Here is a 13,320-nt window from a genome sequence, read left to right on the forward strand (position 1 = left end):
GCTCTTATTTCACTGTGGCCCTTGTCAGACATTTGTTTATAGTCCAGCCAAATGACAACAGCAGTGCTCAACGTTTGTCCAAAAACTAATTTTCACACACCAGAAAGTGTCTTTGTTTTGCACGGTTTAAAGAGAGGGCAGGAGGAAAGTGGATACAACACATAAAGTGATCTCGTTAACATTCCATTAGACACTCCTTTGCCTGTCCCCTCCCCCAGAAAAACGGTACATAGTCCCGGTCGGGAAGGACCAGCTGGCACAGCAGAGTCCAAGCGACTGAAAATCCACGACAGATCAAGGTACATCTCACATCGCAATGTTCGATAACAGTAGAGGCAGCTGAGTTCTGCTTGTCTGATTTAATATATAAATACATGGACGTTGCCGTGTTAGCTTGCTTTTATCCATCTTTTCCTTTCCTCAAATTTAGTTTGGTTTGGGAAGGGGGGGGGGGTAAAGTTTAATTTAAACTTGACAGACTGAAATGTTACCTGATCTTTATACTGTACACAGTACATAATTTTTGTCTTCTGCAAAGAAATCTTAATATCCGAATTTTAGACAGATACACAGTGTGACCCTGTGCATGAAATCCAGTCTAAAGTTTTATTATCGAATTATGGTTTCACAGGCAGGGTCAAATAAATTTAAACCTGGAATGACAGACCTCAGTCTAAAAATATATATTTAAAAAAATGTGTTATTTGCACAGGTTTTGTAAGTAGGGTTAATAGAAGATGATGATAGATAATTTAGTTTATTACAATATTTAACATATGGATGCCCTTTTTAAGGTTATTTTGAAGACAATTTTCCTATAACCAAGACTTAAAGTCTTCAGTTCAGAAACCACCATTCAGTATCATGTACAGCCAATATTGCCCAGGAAAAAAGATACACCTCATATAGTTCACAGTACCCACGGGGCATGTTGCTCTAATGGGAACCTTCTGTTTAGTCACTGACTTGAGAATGCAACATTTTCTTTAACACATGACAAACTATGTAAAGTAAGACGTGGTTTCAAATTATTATATATTGTATTTATAATGCATCAACTCATAAAATAAAACACTCATCTAAAACTTTTCTAAACGCGTCTCTAAAATACTTAAAAACAATAAAACCGCAAAATAGACCTACTAAAACTAGAAATTTAACATATCCTGTGTGAAGATATCAAGTACATTCAAATATAAAAATATATCATATAAAACCCCAGTCTTTTCTATAACAATAAACTGTCATACTCCAATAAATATGTTGTAAAAAAGTTGTGTCATGATCGTAGAGCACCGTGCGTCATTACACTTGCGGTAACCAAAGTCTAGTGATGATTAATCCTCCACCCCGTTAAAGCAAGCTGTCATTGGGCCGTTTAGATGTCAGTCGTACCATATAATCCCTCCTCCTGAGGTTTTAAACGCGTCCCAGCTTTAAAGACAAACTGTTCAACCTGTAGCTTTGGATAGGACCGTCCGTCCCACGCGGTGGAAAGAGTGTATCACTGTCACCATCATCTTGTATGCGTCCTATCAGGCATTATGAAACTGAACATCATTTACACATGTAAAGGAAAACCCCTGTGAGGACGAATACATTTGGGAACAAACTTTTGGAATTTACTGAAACTTGGGACCTTTGACAGTTATAAAGTTTTAATATAGGCTGTGAATTGTTTTGATACTTCACGATCAGACAGAATGTACTCTCAGAATCTGATCGTTTTTGTATTTTTAAATTCCCTCATCTTTCTGACGATGATGTGCCTCCCACCAGCCTCCGCGCAGAAGTCCAATGGTCCGAGGGTAAGTCTGTGCGCAACTCCGCTCTCTGCAGCGTGATGTTGCGCTGCGCACATTTGCGCATTTGGAAAGTGCACTTTTCTGTGTCATTCAATGCTGTCAATGCGTACCAATAACATATTAAAACTATGAGAAAATAATGATTTTATTATTAGACCAGGTATCAGTGTTAATTTAGAACATTAGCTTGCATCATGTCACTCGCTCTAGCATCATCGTTTATTACAATTAATTTTTCCAAATTCAAATATTTAAAATATATATACTTCAGTATTTTGCATTGCATTCTTATTGTCATACCTTGATTATAATAATATCTTGTTTCAGCTATTGTATTTACTAAATACGTTTATACGTTCATAATTAAAAACCCCTTAACATTACGATGCATTTTTAGCTGCCATATACAGTGGCGTTAAATTATTTACTAGAAAATTGCATTGCACCCTAAATACAATTTGCAATGCAGATTGAAACCTTGCTCCCTACTTATTAAGTTTACACAAATGCGCTTTTTAAACTACCTAAATATTTTTTAATGGATAGCTCACTGGCAATTTCATAGCATCTTTTAGTGATTTAGCTGAATAGTGGAGATTTGCTTGCTGAGACACATTGTGCTTTGGGATTGTCAGTGAGACTTGAGTACACCCATTGACCTTTTGTCATAAAGGTCTTTTGCTTCCTGTGCACCCCTCTGTGCCCATAGAAAAGAGGACCATTGCCTTTCCAGTGCAGCATTTCATACGATTTCAACAAAGGCTGTGTGGACTATTTCTTTCTGCAACAGAATCAGTTTGCAGACAATATTGAATAGTAGGTCTATACGTTGTATTTAAAAATGATCTTTCCTACAGTACATAAATGTAAACCTTTGATTAAGCTTCTGTCAGGTTGTTATTGTGATGCTGTGATGAGCTGTTCCCTTTTATTTTCAACTGGTCTAAATGTGCACCTCGAATGCACTGTAAATGCCTTGGATTAAAAGACCTGGCAGATACATACTTGTGACAGCCACAAAATGTCATTAAGTTACACTTAAACTATTAAGTTTGGCCATTGGAAGTGGAAATGTAAGTGGTAGTGAGACTGAGATAGCGAGAAATATTGTTATATTTGTGGTCAGAGTGCCTGTGGAGTAAGGATAAAAATCAATGAATCCTGCAGACATTAAATCTCAGAAACACACCATCTGCATGTTAAAACCTAGTAATAAAAGAGACAGACGTTTCATTTTTAAAACATTTTCTGAGACCTTTCCAGCAACAGATACAACAACGTTACACTTTTTATTAAAAAATATTTCCAATGCACTTAATCTGCATTGTACACATAAGGCTTTAGTTCAATGTATTACTAGGTTTAAGAAGAGTAAAACATTCTCAGATGAAAGCTTTCTGAATCAGTTCTGCCCAAATTCACATTCTGTACATCTCTTGCATTCTATTCACATTTCTTAGTTAAGGAAAATAAATGATTATGCATTGAAATAGCTATCCTGCATTAAGATTATAAAGTTCTCCATAAATTTACGTGGGATGAATACTAGATGCTGGCTGCTATAAGACATATTGGGAAGCATTAATCTTTGCCAATTCAATTCCATTTAATGATGTTGCACTTTTATCAAATATTTGGAGTCTCTTTCTCATATTTTTTGTGTAAAGCACCCCACTCTTTTATCTCTTTTGGAATCATATCTGCTTACCTCTCTATTGGCAAGGGTTATACAGCTTAAAAAATTTAATAGTAGCCGTATAATTCTGGCAATTTTTTATCAACCTCATCTAATCATTACAGGAGGTTGAATAGGTTGTATTTAAAAAGCCATTAAAAATCTAAGTTAAATGCTTCAGTAGAGTTAAACTCCCTTCTGTGGCTCATTTGTAAAAGCTTATCTCTGTACTTAGTTCACTCCAGGAACCAAATGCTTCACATGAAATTATGGCTGCTTAGCCATAGATATTTTTGGCCAGCATGAGAATCAAACTCTTTCCAAAAAGTCAATCAGATGATTGCGTTTATTATAAAAAGGCTAAAGCAGTGTCTTTTGACAGCAGAAAGATTTCAGGTTTCCTCTTCCACGGTTAACATTTATTTAGCACACTTTTCCAGTCAAAGTAATTTAAAACTCTTCTACCAGGCCAATTCTGATATCTCACAAACTCAGAAGAGAATATTTGCATATGACTTGATTCTGTCAAACAAGTAGTAAAGTGTTTGGGTACAGTGAATGTACCAGCGTGTCAGTTGGCATTATTTTGCCAGGTAATCTTTGATCTTTGGTTAAACTGGGCCTGTGTAAAGGTCACTGAGAACTGAGAACTATCACATGTCTGATAAACATGATCATTGTGTTGGCATGACATCATAGTTTTAAATGGATAAAATTTAAAAAATACATACATACATGCATAGATACAAATCTTAAAACAATGACAAACTGTGAAACTAACCTGACAGGGTCTTCAATGAGCAAATCAAATGCATGTAAAAATCATTACAGTATTAATCACATTTTCATGTTTCTATACATTGCAAAATTACAAATTTATTATGAGTATTTGATCACCTGTTATTCTAGGGCCCACATGCATTGACAGAACTTTGGTTGAATGTTATAAAATTGTCTCACTACAGTTTAGTGTTTTTAGTAAAATGCAGAACAAGTAGGAAAATGCCACACATTTTGATTTAAGACAAAACATTGAAACCCTGATAGGGAGCATTCTGTAACATTAAAATTTAATTTAAGCCCAGTTTAGGAGTAAGTTTAATAACACAAAAACAGATGCATAATATTTAAGCTGGCAGAGTTAAGACAGCTGAAAAAACCATTAGTCACATTTTTTTTATGATTCACATGATTGTCATTTTTTAGCACCACAGATAAGAACTTTGACTGAAATGTCAGGAGCATTTTTTTTTAAATTCATTTAAAGATTAATTTTTTGAAGTGCCATGCAATAATGAGTAATATTATCCAACACGGGAGTAATTGATGTTACGTATTTCCTTTCCAGTCCGAGACTTCCGGTTAAATAGTCAGCCGGTAGAAAGCAGTGTAGTGGGAGCACGCATAAAACATGATTTAAACAGTTTACTACACCTGCCATGTATGAACCAGTGTGAGGATGAAATTAAGAAGTGGCTTGATATATGAAGATATATTCAATCATTTTGTGTTGTTGATCAGAGGTGACGGGTCTTCAATGCGCATATATAAAAGAGACATACGAGTATCTTTACAATGGGAAAGTCAGTTGAGTGTTTGTACATGGAATTTAACAAGACTTCGTGTTTTTAACTTTTCAGGGGCTAGTTTAAAATGTCACAACTGTCCCTCTGGTGTGAGGTTTTTTTAAACGGCAATTTTTAATGGATTTGTTTATGAGACACGTCAAGCTTCACGCGGTCCAACACAGTCAGCAGTATCATTCAACACATAATAAACATATTAATCTACTCCATGTACTGAGTATTGTTTTTGTTTAATGAAAATGTTATTACATCGCTTCTTACGCACTAACATTAGGTGGAGACATGAGCTTATGAAATTTTACTTTTTAAAGTATATGCTTTTTCATTTAAAACATAACAAAAGTATGCGGAAACACATTATTAACTATTTTAAACATTAACTAAGCAGATTATGTCGTATATATTCTGTACTGTAATCGCATTTTTGTAATAATATATAGTAGCAGAATAAATAAATCAGCTAAATCAGCATGTTTTTATCAGCATAATAGTTGTTTCTAAACAACTATTGTATTTATTGTTTACTGGTAGTTTCTATGAAAGGTTTTACTGGATGGATTTGTAAATACAGATCATGAGTGCATGTGCGCCACATACAAATTCAGTTCTTGTGCATGTATTGTGGTTAAAACAAATGTTTTGTAGAGATTTACTGTGTTGGTACTAGCTATTATGTCATCCCCTAACTGCACAAATTATGTTGGTCTTCCTGGATTTCATAATAAACATTAAACCGCCAGTCAAAACGGCACACTTGTGTCCTTCGCAATAGACTATGGAGCTTTAGTGGTTCACCGGTTTTGCTAATTTTTCCGTGGCATTCTCACGGATCTCTGCATTTTCCTGTGGCCCTGCCACACTTTCTTTTCTGTGGCATTCTCACGGATTGGTTACTCAACTGCTTTTTCCTATTTCCTATTTTCAAACCATTGTCGCTTCGGTTTAGGGTTAGATTTGGTGTTTGCGTTAGTATTTAAAGTCACTTTAAATATTGGTTTATGCCATTTTTTCTGTTGTATTCTTTGATATTTTCTAAACTTTAAACAATTGTCGCTTGGCGCTGGGGTTAGAGTTGGGTTTGGGTAGGGATGTCATTTTATGTAAATCTAACCCTAAACCGAAGCGACAATGGTAAGACAATAGGACAAAACAGTTGAGTAACCAATCCGTGAGAATGCCATGGAAAAGAAAGTTGAGGCAGGGCCACGAAAAAATGCGGAGGTCCGTGAGAATCCCACGGAAAAATTAGCAAAAAAATCCGTGACCATGCCACGGAAATTCATGAGATCAGGTTGAACCGGAAAGCTCAAAGATGGCGGCGCCCACATTTACGTCAAGAAACAGGTGGATAGATCTGAATATAGCCAAGACACTGATATGTCCACTTATTGTAATGAAATTAACTTGTACTTAAAATGCAGTAACTTATGACATAGTCAACTAAATTTTGTTTACATATTAGTTCCTACCATTACATTGTAGGAATTACTGTGAAATTGTATTACTGTGTTGGCTACTCTACTCTGCGGATATGGCAGACATTGGTATCAAGCAAAATAAAACAACATCCAAAAACACATTAGTCTACCACAATTCTCGAGCAGGTCTGATTTTAAAGGTATAGTTCACCCAAAAATGAAAATTCAGTAATCATTTACTTACACTAATGTTGTTCCAAATGTGTATACATTTATTGGTTCTGCTGAACACAAGATATTTTGAAAATTGCTTGTAACCTAGCAGATCTTGGGGAACCATTAATATTCATAGAAGTCAATGGGGCCCCAGATTTGTTTTATTTAAAAAAATTCTAAATATCTTCATCGTTTTCAGAGTTATTTATAGGTTTGGGACCTCTCTCATGATCCACACAAGTACTGCTTAGAAAACCTCAATATTTCCTGCCCTTTGAAGTATGGACTTCATAGAGTGTGAACTTTTTCCAACATGACAAAGCATAGTCTAATCTGTTTTCATTCAGTAGTTCAATTAAAAGATACGACTATATGAATTCCCCCAGCATTTATTTCTCATAAATTGCTGTCCTAATGAACAAATGCTTGATTTGGCAGGTGGCCCACGTCTGTGTCAAGCGTTACCTCATTTTATTCATTGCTCCATTTATAGATCAAATCTAAGAGCTTCCACTCCATTAAAGTTTGTTTCGTGGAAGTTTGGTCAAGCTGCCCGGGAAATGTATAACAAACCTAGTGTGAGTACTAGAAACATTCTGTGGGTACTTAAATGATGGGGGGCATATAACATACCTTGTTGAATGCATCATCAAAACCTTGTACAGATGTGTAAAGTACAAACACAGTAAGGCGATTCCATGCCAAGATTGCATTCCCGCAACTCTATATGCGGATGGGAGCCAAGCACTTCTGCACCCCTCCGCAGCCCAGATCTCACTCAAGTCTACAGGTGTTAGTGGTGTGTGCTTTAGTGCCTTAGAGAGATAGAGGAGAAATTATGTGCAAATTGCGCTTTACATATACAAGCATAAATGTGTGAATTCTACATGATTTCTTTAAGACGTGTGTAGCATTTTTTACCAGACCACCTGAAAACAAAGCTGTACTGTACTATGACTGGTTGCTTAACAAAGTCAGTGAGAGGTCTCTTGGATGGTCATTGGTAAAAGAAAGCTGCTTCTGCTGTCAGTCTGAAGGTTTTGGCTAAGTAAGACACAGTGTGTGAACATGATGCATGTGGTGCAAGGTAGGCATCTGCTTGCAGGTGTATTCAACTGTGGAAGGTAGAAGTTTTTGAAAGTCAGCATATCCTCCCAACTTCCTCTTGTTCCGGGATCATTTATTGTTCTTCATTCCAAAACCCAGAGACATGCTGGAGCCTGCTGAGTATAGAAAGGGAGCCTACTCACATACGCTGTTTCAAACCAGTCCTTAATCTTGGTGCTTGGTGACATGTAAAGCTTTATTCTGGTACTACTTTTGTTGGCAAAGAAAAAAGTGAACTGGCCAATTCTGAAGTGTGAGTTATTTGTTTAATTATGGCTATAATAAGCTGTGGTCAAATAACAGCTGTGCTGACATTCAGTACCACAAAACTCCTGCTAATATGATATTACACGTTATTATACAAAGTTAAAACACAACATAGCAAAAAACAATGTCAGCATTTATGTCAGCGTTCACCGAGACACCATTTATAGTTAATTTATGGAATTGGCAGACGCTTTTATCCACCTTGACTTACAGTGCATTCAGTTTATACTTTATCTGTGTTCCCGGGTGTTTGCCCTACCAACACTTGGGAACACTACAGGAGCGTTTGAATTTTTATCTCTGCATCTTATCTTATTTTCCTTTCTAATTTTGCACCACCAGTTGTTTTAGCTAAGTTTAATAGTTGTTTGTTGTTGAATATTGTCGGGCGTGGCCTGCTTAATTCAATTACACAATTCAAGCAGTTACTTAAACAGTCAGTCCACCACGTCAGCGGTCGCAGCAGCCTCATCTCGTGCAGCCCTCCTCATTTGAAGACTAAAGAGTGTAAAGACCAGCGACTTGGCTGCGTGACTCCACCGAGCAGGGACACCGACAGGGCAATTGAGTATTGCACTTTTTGTACTAACTTTTTGCTCTATATGGCTTGTGAACAACTTTTGCAGATTTTTCAAAATGTTTAACAAACACTCTTCTTGTTCGGGCTTAAGTTGGCAAATGCCGGGAATATTCTCCACAACAGAGTGAATAGCATTCTGTGTCTCCATGTCCGCTGTAAACTACAATCTTACACTCAGTGCTTAGATTCTATGTCACGGCTCTCGGCCCACCCTCTGCTGATTGGGCCGGCCGTTTTGAAGCCTTAGGAAAATGGTTATGGGAGATATCTCAGACTAAGAACAGAAGTGAAATAAAATTGAGCGGAAGTACGAAGTCTGACGTAGTCAGTCTAGCAGCTTACCCCCCTTGTGTGACAGCAACTCTTTTATTATTAACATAGACCCTACTAAAATCAATTTTCTAGTTATCTATTGCCCTCCCAGGTGAGCGTGGACATTTCTTGGAGGACTTAAATGTACTTCTGTCTTCCCTCCCAGAGGATGGTACTCCTCTAGTAGTACTTGGTAACTTCAACATCCATCTTGAGAAATTACTGGCAGCCGACTTCAACACCCTGATCTCTCATTTGACCTCAAGTGAGTCCCCACTTCACCAACCCACAGGTCTGGTAATCTTTTAAATCTCATCTACACACGCTGCTGCTCCACTCATCAAACCCAGGTCATCCCTCTACACACATCTGATCACTTCCTCATCACTCTTAATCTTGACTTATCCCCCCAGTCACTGCACATGATCTCACACTGGTCATGTTCCGGCACAACCTACAACCTGCTTTCCCCCTCCCTTGTGTCCTCTGTGGTCTTCTCCATGCTCCCTCCCCCTAACCAATTCTCCCTATTAAATATTAAATACAAACAATGCCACTGAGGGTGTACTCACACTATTCAAACCAAATCGCGCTCAGGCGTGTTTGAGCTCCAAAGCCTGGTTCGTTTGACTAGTGTGATCGTTCTGTACCGCGCCCAGGCGCGTATTGGTTAACCGGTTAACCGTTAACTCACTTGAGCTCAGGCGCGGAAGGCTGTGGTGTGAGCGCAATCTCAATAGGTGAAGATGTCAGTTGCGCGACTACTCACCTTCATCTGCCTCCATAAAAACCTTTTGATGCACAGAGCAGGGTTGTGTGAATGTCCGAGCTGCACACGTGACAGATCAATTAAGCAATATGTGACCAGTCATGGAAAGTAGGGACACAAGTCGGATCTGGGCATTTTGAGTTATTCACAGATTCTGAAAGTGCAGTTTCTAAGCTTTCCAACGATGTGTAACACATGGAAATCTGATAAGATTTGGAGAAGTTGTGGCCATTTGAATATAGGAACTCAGAAATACTCAAACCGAGAAAAACGAGACGAAAGGGACTCTTCTTTTCAGCTGGGGGAGACAATAGGGCTCATTTACATCTCATTTAGCTAAGCCATGCCCCCTGTAAAACCCTTTTTGAGATGTTCTAGCATCATATGTAGTATTTTATGACCAAATGACAACCCGCAAAAATAAACATGACTCTTTTACCTTTGTGGGGATCACAAGTCGAATCCAGTCTGTTTCAGATTATCCAATGACCATATTTGTCCACAAATGCGTATAATCCGTGAAATATAGATTGTTTACATCAGATTTCGCATGAATGTCTGGTAATACAATATAATATACAATCTGAAGACTATTTAAATCGTAACATGTAAGGGTATATGAGCTTACACTCCGTTAAACACATGAACCCGCCTTCAAAGTTTGTATTTAAAATAGGGAAGTAGTATAATAGATCATCCAAACAGCGCCGTCGAAAACGTGACATCCTTTAGAGAGGTTACCAATGGCTCGCTCGTTCCTCCATCAGCCAATGACTTCATGGAAAATATTGATAGACAAAACATGTAGCCAATTATATGAAGAATACAACTATATCTGTGTAACTTCTGTGTGTTTGGACTCATGCTGCGCTGCAAGAACTGACATACAGATGACGTCAAAGTACCGCGAGAGCGAGTCGAAATTAAACTACTCCGTAAGATTTCTTGAAGAGCTCTCGCGGTACTTTGACGTCATCCGACTGCGGCGCCGCATAAAGTGAGTGACGCGGCTGACGTACGATGCGGCTGACTGTTATTTGTTCCGCCCCAGCTTCTTTTATTTTTCTTTTGTTTTGTGCGCCCGAGCTTTACAGTCTGGGGAGACGCAGGCTATAAGTTTGAAAAAAAAAAAAAAACTTAGCAAACATGTCTGAGGAACAGGGCAGCGCGTCACTTCAGTCACGTGACTTCACGCTCGAGCCGGAAGAGAAGACAATGCTGAATAAAGTCGTAATTCTGCTATTTTTGGACCAAACTGTATTTTCGACAACACAATCTTACTGACCCACTGATGTCACATGGACTACTTTGATGATGTTTTTATTAACTTTCTGGACATGGAAACCATACATAGATTTTCAATGAAGGGGAAAGCTCTCGGACTAAATCTAACGATAAAACATCTTAAACTGTGTTCCGAAGATGAACGGAGGTCTTCCGAGTTTAGAACGACATAAGGGTGAGTCATTACTTACATTATTTTCATTTTTGGGCGACTATCCTTATTTAGTAGTCACGCTGTTCCCTTTGGGGGCGGAGGCGAAAACACAAGCTTATACAGTATGTAAATATACACACAGACAATGACGCCCCCCGCTGCACGCTAGAATCTCCGGAAAAACAAGCCTATTTTAACCGCAAAATGTACGCTTTTAAATATACAAAAACTGCTATCTCAAACATGGAGAGGCTTCTTCGTGATCTCAACTAACAGATTCTGCAATAAAACGAAAATCACAAATTTCGAAAAAAAAACTTTGTTTCTCATTTTCTCGAAACTTGTGCTGCCGACTTGAGTCCCTGGTTTCCGTGACGGGTCACATATGATGACATGTGAGAGGGCAGATCGAAAGATCCTGCTGACCTCTGTCTCTAACAGTCTCCTCTGGCCTCTTTCTCCATTGATGTCTTTTCTGCTAAAACTCAGTACTATCACTCTAAGATCAGCAGCTCACCTGACGCTCATGCTCTCTTTAAGATATTCTCTAGTCTTCTTTGTCCGCCTGCCCCCCACCTTCATCTGACTTAACAACTGACGATTTTCCTTCTTTCTTTGTTAAGAAAACAAACAAAGTCAGTAGTAAGTTCTCTGCGCCACCGCTTCTTGCAAATGCTCACACCTCTGATGCATGCTCGCTTTCGTCTTTCTCTCTCCTATCTGAAGCGGATGTTTCCAAGATTTTTGCTTCTAACCACCCGACTACCTGCCCCATACGCACCCATCTCCTTCAGGCCATTTCTCCATTGGTTATCCCTGCTCTCACCCACATTATCAACACATTATCTCTTTTCACTGGTACATTCCCCACAGCTTTTAAGGCCCGGATAACCCAGCTGCTGAAGAAACCCACACTTAATCCTGCAATGTTAAAGAACTACAGGCCCATATCTCTCCTTCATTGCCATAACTCTTGAGTATGTGTTTTTTGTCCAGCTCTACTTCTTAACACTTAATAACTTAATGGACAGCAACCAGTCTGGTTTCAAAAGTGGTCACTCCATAGAAATCCTATGGATCTCTCTGCCGCTATTCAGTCACCACATCTTCCTGTCAACCCTAAAGGTTATGGGTGTCTCTGGAATGACCCAACTATGGTTCTGGTCTTAACTCAGGTAGATCATTTAGAGTATCCTGGAAAGTTGACATCTCCGAACCCCAATGTCTCAGTACTAGGGTACCTCAAAGCTCTTGGACCACTGCTCTTTATAAAGTGAAAGTGAAGTGACAAGACATCCCTAGGTTCTGTCATTCGGAAACATGGCTTTTCTTACCACTTACATGTGGATGACACACAACTCCACTTGCCATTCCAGTCTGCCGATCCCATGGTTTCTGTCTGCATCTCACCATGCCTGAGTTACATCTCACTCTGGAAGAGAGATCACCATCTCCAGCTGAACCTTGCAGAACCTTGCTAAGACAGAACTGTTTGTCATATTGTCTGACCCTAAGATTCACCACAATATTTTTGTTCAATTAGGTTCTTCGACCTATGCCTTCCAAGACAGCCAGAAACCTGGGAGTAGCAAATGAAGAGTGGCCTTTGAGCAAATTAGGGCACACATCACTTCTCTCTTTGTCAGGTTACACTGGCTTCCTATTGCGGCTTGCATCAAATTCAAAGCTCTGATCCTGGCCTTTAAAACCACCACTGGATTAGCACCCCCTTCAATTGCTTATACAGACATATGTACCCTCTAGATTCCTGAACTCTGCCATAGAGCGACGGCTTGTGGTGCCATCCCTAAAATTGAAAAAATCATTATCGCTTACCTTCTCTAGTACTGTTCCACATCTGTGGAATGATCTGTCGGTTTCGACAAGACCTGCTGACTCTGTAGCAGTCTTTAAAGTACAAAAAAAAAGGAAAAATATTACTAACCCATGGCTGTGTATACTGTGTTAGACTTGATGAGACTAGCTCTAGTGCACTTATGTATTGCTGTTCATTTGTTGCTCTAATTGCTCTTATTGTAATCTCATTTGTAATTCCCTTTGGACATTATTTATTTTTATAAAATACATTCATTCATACATAATTCTGTGTAATTAAACCGAAGAGAAATAAGGCTTTTATTTTTAAA

The 13,320-nt window shown here is 38.6% G+C and overlaps 1 protein-coding gene across 14 annotated transcripts in view; it reads left to right on the top strand.

The window, feature by feature from the left end:
• The first annotated feature begins 1,455 nt into the window (after positions 1–1,455).
• smoc1 (SPARC related modular calcium binding 1) overlaps positions 1,456–13,320 on the top strand; it is a 77,057-nt gene continuing 65,192 nt past the window's right edge. For all 14 annotated transcript variants that reach the window (XM_065288686.2, XM_065288690.2, XM_065288684.2 and 11 more), the window contains exon 1: positions 1,456–1,808. In XM_065288686.2, the coding sequence (XP_065144758.1) occupies positions 1,704–1,808 (105 nt within the window). In that variant the 5' untranslated portion in view covers positions 1,456–1,703. The remainder of the gene's footprint in view (positions 1,809–13,320) is intronic.

This window comes from Paramisgurnus dabryanus, chromosome 17 (assembly GCF_030506205.2).
Source record: "Paramisgurnus dabryanus chromosome 17, PD_genome_1.1, whole genome shotgun sequence".
Classification (NCBI taxonomy): domain Eukaryota; kingdom Metazoa; phylum Chordata; class Actinopteri; order Cypriniformes; family Cobitidae; genus Paramisgurnus; species Paramisgurnus dabryanus.